The sequence below is a fragment of the Neltuma alba genome, unplaced genomic scaffold, assembly GCF_004799145.2.
Source record: "Neltuma alba isolate B1F8T4 unplaced genomic scaffold, ASM479914v2 tig00010087_pilon, whole genome shotgun sequence".
In the NCBI taxonomy this organism is placed as follows: domain Eukaryota; kingdom Viridiplantae; phylum Streptophyta; class Magnoliopsida; order Fabales; family Fabaceae; genus Neltuma; species Neltuma alba.
The window spans coordinates 1,423,150-1,429,961 of record NW_021635044.1 but is presented as its reverse complement, the minus strand read 5'-3'; the positions used below and the strand labels follow the sequence as shown (position 1 = coordinate 1,429,961).

Genomic DNA, 6,812 nt, shown 5'->3' with positions numbered 1-6,812 from the left:
AAAATATGATTTTCATTACATACTATTATACAACGTCATACAATATCACTAATTCCTCAAAACTAATCCATTTTTTATAATGTGATATTGAATAATTATGAAAAGTCAATCATTACTGATATGAAGTCATAAAATCACTTGTCATGAACAACATATTCACTTGTTAATGGTTTCAGTGTAACTTGGCATGTTAGATTTTGCTGTTATTTTAGTTGCCATTACCCGCACCCTGCATTATTATTAGACCTGTTATAACTTGTCAATGGAGCACTATGACTTGTCAATTAATTTACTGATGTAAGTTGTCAACAATATGAATTTAAGTTACATAACCTGTTTTAGTATCATATGATATTTTCAATTATTCTGTCATATTATATTTTAGTTATATTGTCATATATAATCATTATTAATGAAGTGTCAATGGTGGCACTGTGACTTGTCAATGATGGCACTGTGACTTGTTAATGGAAGCACTATGACTTATCAATAGTGGCACACTGACTTGTCAATAGTAGCATCGTGATTTGTTGTTTGCTAAATAACTTCTTGAAATAAATGCTTTCCAGATGTACTCGCCATCAGTAATTTAAAATTGCATCAAAAATCACGCAACTGTCATTGACAAGTCAAGGAGTTACGTTGACAACTGTTGTGGCACACATTGACAACTATCGCGGCCTAATTGACAACACAATATCCCATTTCATGCTAAGAGTTTTCACACACACTAATCTTCATCTTTTTCTTCCTTTGCCACTAAAACTAACATCAGAACAGAGCAAAACCATTAGCAAGTGAATATGTTGTTTATGACAAGTGATTTTATGATTTCATATCAGTGATGATTGACTTTTAATAATTATTCTATATCACATTATAAAAAATGGATTAATTTTGAGGAATTAGTGATATTATATGACGTTGTATAACATTATGTAACAAAAATCATATTTGTTTTTAAATTTATATCAGCACATTAATTGACAACTGATGGTGCAGTGAGTGACAAGTGACGAAGCATATATTGGCAATAAAGGGTGTAGATAATGACAACTAACTATGCATTAGAATGTAATACACAGCTAACTTTCATTTACAACTTTGTATACATGTAATTACACCGATTTTATAACCCTATTAAAAAAATATAGTTGCATGTATCCAGTATCAAACTAATTATTTGTGTGTGTTGTGACATCTACAAAAAAAAATTTATGTTACTTCTATTTACAAAAAAATTCTTTTGCCATCATTTGTCTAGGATCAAAGTGGCTTTTTTTTTTCATTTTTTTTCTTTTGCTTCATGTAATTACTCACTCTTCTTTGTTGCCTCTTCTTCCTCTTTTTGTGACCTCTACCAATAAGTCAAGAGTACAGAAGGTCATGGTCTTTGTGTAAAAAATTTAAAAAATCAGTTAATGTAAATCTGTATAATGTTGTTACTATTGACAAGCCAATGAGCTATATTGACAGCTATCATGGCCATATTAACAACATATTTTCCTATTTCATAGTAAGGGTTTCTAATCACACAAACCTTCATCTTTCTCATCGATTCCCCCTAAATCATGCTCAAACAGAGCAAATCCACCTTTAATCCACCCACAATATACCCAGAAACAGAACACCCATAATCACCTTACCTACCTACAATAAAACCCCAACTTGAATGACCAAACACACACTAAACCAAAAACACAAGTGATTTTTGCCAATGATTGACATTAATGGAGTGGATGAGATTTTCATATGGGAATGGAGGAAGAAGCAGAATGAAGTTTGGGTTTTTTCTCTCTTACTTCCTGCGTATAGAGTGCTGATTTTCAGACTGAAAAACAGGACAGCTTTCAGTTAGTTTAGGGGCATCTCACCAGGGACAGAGGCGTCTTTTTACAATTCATCAAATTGCACTCAAGTCCCTTTGGGACTTCAGAATCATTACTAAATTTCCTGGGACCTTTTAGTAGTATTTTGTGTTATATAGGACCTTAATGTCATTTTCCCAAAAAACAATATTCTCCCCTTTTTTCATTTGCCCTAGCGTACCCATCGACTCCTCTCGCTCTCAGTCTCAACTCTGAAGCTCAACGCCTAAACCACCAGCTCAGTCACTTACTCCACTTCTCCAGCCGTCCAGCAACAACCAGTTAGCGATTCGCTCCTCACTCCTCGTCTCCTTCCGTCTCTCGTCTAGTTCGGCAGAGTCCGTCGTTCTCTCCGTCTCTCATCTAGTCTGTTGCTCTCGATGTCTTTCGTCCAATCCATCGCTCTCACAGATAGAGAAGTGAGAACAACCAGTCCGTGTGTATTGGAGAAGAGTTATTGCGGTAATCTCAATATTATGCGTTTTCTAGATTCAATTTTAATTTCAGTGCACAAGGACTGGGAATCTTTTCTTGTGGCTTGCGGGTGTCTTTATTTTTTGAGTTTTGTGACTGGAAGTCAGAGGAATGCCGTCTCTTTTAAACAAAAGGTTGAGACTTGAGACTTCTTTTGTTTAAAAAAAATTAAATTTTAGTTTTCATAGCTTCAGCTTATCAGTTATCATTTTTTTAAATCAGCAGCCGTCCCCTGATTTTATATTTTATAATCGTGCAATGTAGTATTTAATGATTCTATAGCCTTTAAGCTAAGTTTTTAAATTAGATGCCTGCAAGGGAAGGTTACAACTTAACGATATAGACATGGTTTGTCTTTGTTGAGAATGAATGTGAGTAGCCTAAGCGCTTAAGGCCTCAATTAGAATCTTAAGAGTTGTCTTGTTTGGATTATGGATGCTGTTTAATTATATACATGTTAAGACTTGTTTTGGATGATTTCCATGCTAGGAAATGTAGAATTATGAAATATAATTTTTAGGTATAAATGAAATTATTTTCAGATGTGATTTTGGTAGGACATCATCATTGGGGCAGGGCAGCCCGTCCTGCCCTGCCCAGCCTGTTCATGTCCAACCCAAAATGGTTAGGGTTTCTATGGGCAGGATGCAGCCCGCTCAAACTTTGGGCTGGGCATTAGGCAGGAAGCCAGGAAGCCAGCCGTATCTATGTGCACCCCTAGCCTCTAGGCCTAACTCCTTCTACATCTTCCGACAATGGTCGGTGTATTTCACTTGGTGGTGAATGGTGATTCCCACATTCTCCATTGTTGAGGCAGTGATAGACTCATCTTTGCCATCGTATCAGCACGTCAATTTCCTTCCTGATAAATATGCTCAAACTCCAGTTGCCATTCTCTCCGTATTAGCTCCTCTATCATGCTCGTTAATCTTCTGTCCCCTTCTATTTCTTTGTACTCCCTGATCTGGTTAATGCTCTTCTTTGCATCTGATTCAACTTGGATTTTTCGGAGTCCCAAGTTCCAACAAAGCTTCAGTCCCTCTATGAGACCCCAGACTTCTGCCATTGCTGCATCCTGAACCTCTAATCTACAGGAAAAACCCCCAAGCCTTTCTGCTTCACTACCGTGTATAACCTTGCCACACCCAGTTCTTCCTTCCCCTGATAGAAGAGAGGGAGCCGGTTTGAGTGTAGCAACAAAGAGACCCAACCTTCACTGGTGCTTAGTGGGAAGATTGCAACCTTGATTTTCAAATAATCTCAACAATTGGTAAGTAAAAATAAAAGCCTTTATTAAATTTGTTTCTCTTTACTCCTCTTCTCTTCGGTTTTTGAACCTAACCAAATCATTCATTCATTTGCCTAGCCATCAAACCCTTCTTTCTCATGCTCTTCTCACTTGTTGATCAGTGCACGCCAGCATCCCTTACCTACCCTTTTGTATTACTTCTTTTCTCTCCCTTTTTATTTTTCTCTGGTCCACTGCATCTCCATTCTCTCCGTCCGATTCTTGCCAAGTGGTGACTTCTTGGGCTTGTCGCCAGTGAGTTCGTGCCGTGTGCTGTGATCTCTGGTCGCCGGATCTACGCTGCTCGCTGAATCTACTTTGCTGCTAACGGTTGCCTTGTTTGCCTAGTAAACCTCCTCCTGCTCCTTTTCTCTCTCTGTTTTTTTTTTTAGTTAGGGAGTAACACGAAAGCACCACTTATTTTTAGTTTAATGTTTGTACTATCTAAATAAAAGATACGCACATACATATGTATAGATATAAGATCCCTTAAACACTACAAAAACAAACAAGTCCAGTTTAAGATGAGCCGTAGAGTGAAGTCATGTGAATTTATTTTGTATTGGTTGGGTTGTTTCGGTTTTGGATTAAAATTTAAACCCGCGTAGCTTTGTGTCTGTTGCTTCTCTCTGTGGATGCTCTCTCCCTCACACGGAAATCCTGTATGCTGATTTAAAGGTGATTTCTGGTAGGCACCGCCTAAAACTATAATGATTTTCTTGTTGCTTTGCAGCACAATCGTATTTAATGTCATACCCAAAAAGGAGTTGGAGTTGGCCTCTTCTTCCTGTTGAGGAAGAAGAACACAAGCGCTTGGTTATTGCTTGGGATGAGGTCACTTTCAAATTCGTATCTGGTCTTTTCGAATGATTTATGATAGTCTTTTCACCTTTCCCCTTTTTTTTCCCAGGTGAGCTCTTTGTCCCCTTACCGCCAGAGCCACAGAGTCAGAGCGACTCCTAAGAAGAAAGCCACAGTCAACAACTGTTCATTTGCTTCTGTTGGTATTGCATTCAAAAAATTGGCCAAACTCAAGCTTTCTTCCAAGTTGGAAAGTGATGCAGGAACTTTCATAATGCGTGACAAATATTTTCGAAAATTTTTCTTAATGATCAGACCCAAACAAACCGTGATTCGGTTCCTCAAAAATTACAGCAGAAAAGAATTCCTCAGATTCCTCAAAAATCTTGGGAGCAAGAGGAGGAGGGGGAGGAGGAAGAGAGCATAGACTAATATTATATTTTATGTTTTGATTCACGGGTGATTAGTAATTATTCATGAACTGGCATGTCGTTTCGGACGCACGGAGAGTTTGTAAATCTTAAATCATTATATTTTGATTATCTTCTATTTTGGACCAGTGAAATAACTACTTATTTTTTGTTAGACAAATTGATTTAATTTGATTTTAAAAATTATGTTTTGAAGAGATTTTTAGAAAGGTTGACATCTCAAAATGATTATGACAAGTGACAGGGAACTTGCGTGTTCTCTAATTCATAATTCTCAAAATTTATTTTGTTCTCTTTATTTAAATTCCTATATCTGTTAAGTATAGTGATCAAGTCTCTTACTTTATTTCTTTCATTTGCTCACGCATTTTGCATTTGATCAGGTACCAATTCATTTTTTTGTTCCAAAATGCTAGCATGTGATATTCAAATGGAGTTAAGGATATTGTGCCATAAATGATTATAGCGTGTACTTCTAAGAGCAACGCATCCTACAGAAGTTGCTCATCCAACTACGTGACAAGCAAAATCATAACACACGAGTTTATTCAGAAGCAAGGGAGAAGTATCCATAACTTGAGGCATATTAGCATTATCTCGTATTAGTTAACATCAAAATAGGTATGGGAATTAGAATATAATGCTGACTTTTTCCTGGAACATAATCCCAACCTTTTGCTATCATTGGAAATGTGTTCATCTTAACCATTTTGTGCAAGTCTACAAGACATCAAGTATATCATGTTCATGTTCATGAGTGGATGCAAATTGGAATTCAATATGCTGTACAGAGTACTGACACTAAGATTATACCTTAATTTTGATTAAAAGTTCTTGAGGATATTTTGACCAAATTAACATACATTTTCAATCTCCAATTGATTAAAAATGTTTTTGACTCTAGCCAACTGTTATTTGTTCAACTTCATAGACGTGACATATGATATTAATGTACCATTGTCATGAAGAAATTCCATCTACGTTCATAATAGAGTAATTGGTAAACTTTAGATCAATATATCTTTTTAATTTATAATCATGGGTGAGCACAGCATATAAAAGGTAGGATCTAAATGGGAAATTTTCAAGACAGGTATAATCTTCTATCAACCTGCTGAGTGAGGTATAATCTTCTATCAACTTGCTGAGTGAGGCCAGGATACAATACTGATTCATAAACTTTTAATAGTGACGCATCTAAGGCTCCAAAATTACCCAAGAAACTTGACACAAACCTCTGCCACTTCCATTTGACTGTGTTAGAAATGTTCTAGCAATTGCCGCCTCCACATTCACACGAGTCAAAGTCTAGCTATTACAAATACCAAATTAAAGAGCAAGGATGAAGGTATAATGGCAAGCAATAGATTGCAGCCATGAATCCTAAAGACACATCTCTTAATATATCCAGCATCAAAATTATAGAACAGAAAATGTTAGGAGGGATCTAAAATCCACATGTAATAGCAAAATATTCATGCAACTACTCTATTTTGCTTTATCACCTGCCATATTTGGATGCATTACAGATACATACTTGAATATAAACGTATGATAAGCCATATCTCTCCATACTGCAACATCTCTTTTTTCAGCAGCATCTCCTTTTTCAATATGTGGAACCTTTTTTCAGTTTCTCATAAAATCACTATATTAGTTATATCACATATCAGGTGAAACTTGCAGATAACACGAAATACACAAGATGACGTCATTTTGTTCTCAACTAAAACTATTCCAAGGCCCACATTCTTATCATGTTATTCTAAACTAGGCTATCCTGCAAACAAGCATATAATTTTGTAAGTTTCATTGAAAATCACTATATTAGGTATATGGTTTCAATTTTTTTAAACGATTTTTGCTTTTAAAAAATCACGAACTGGCACAAAAATTTATTAGCATTAAGTTTTTCTTATCATATAAAATTACGATACTAAAAAAGTTAAA

The 6,812-nt window shown here is 36.0% G+C and overlaps 1 protein-coding gene across 5 annotated transcripts; it reads left to right on the top strand.

The window, feature by feature from the left end:
* The first annotated feature begins 2,050 nt into the window (after positions 1 to 2,050).
* On the top strand, positions 2,051 to 4,990 carry LOC114754128 (uncharacterized). Of its 5 annotated transcripts, none has more exons than XR_003741108.1 (4): positions 2,954 to 3,612; positions 3,753 to 3,977; positions 4,364 to 4,464; positions 4,541 to 4,990. XR_003741108.1 is itself a non-coding variant. In XM_028942871.1 (3 exons), exons 1-3 carry the CDS (start codon positions 2,249 to 2,251, stop codon positions 4,856 to 4,858), a joined length of 501 nt encoding a protein of 166 aa, XP_028798704.1. In that variant the 5' UTR covers positions 2,051 to 2,248; the 3' UTR covers positions 4,859 to 4,990. The 5 variants fall into 5 exon arrangements, 1 of the variants encoding a protein (XP_028798704.1); XR_003741107.1 differs by having other exon boundaries at positions 3,709 to 3,977; XM_028942871.1 differs by lacking the exons at positions 2,954 to 3,612; positions 3,753 to 3,977 and adding an exon at positions 2,051 to 2,330.
* The last annotated feature ends 1,822 nt before the right edge of the window (positions 4,991 to 6,812 follow it).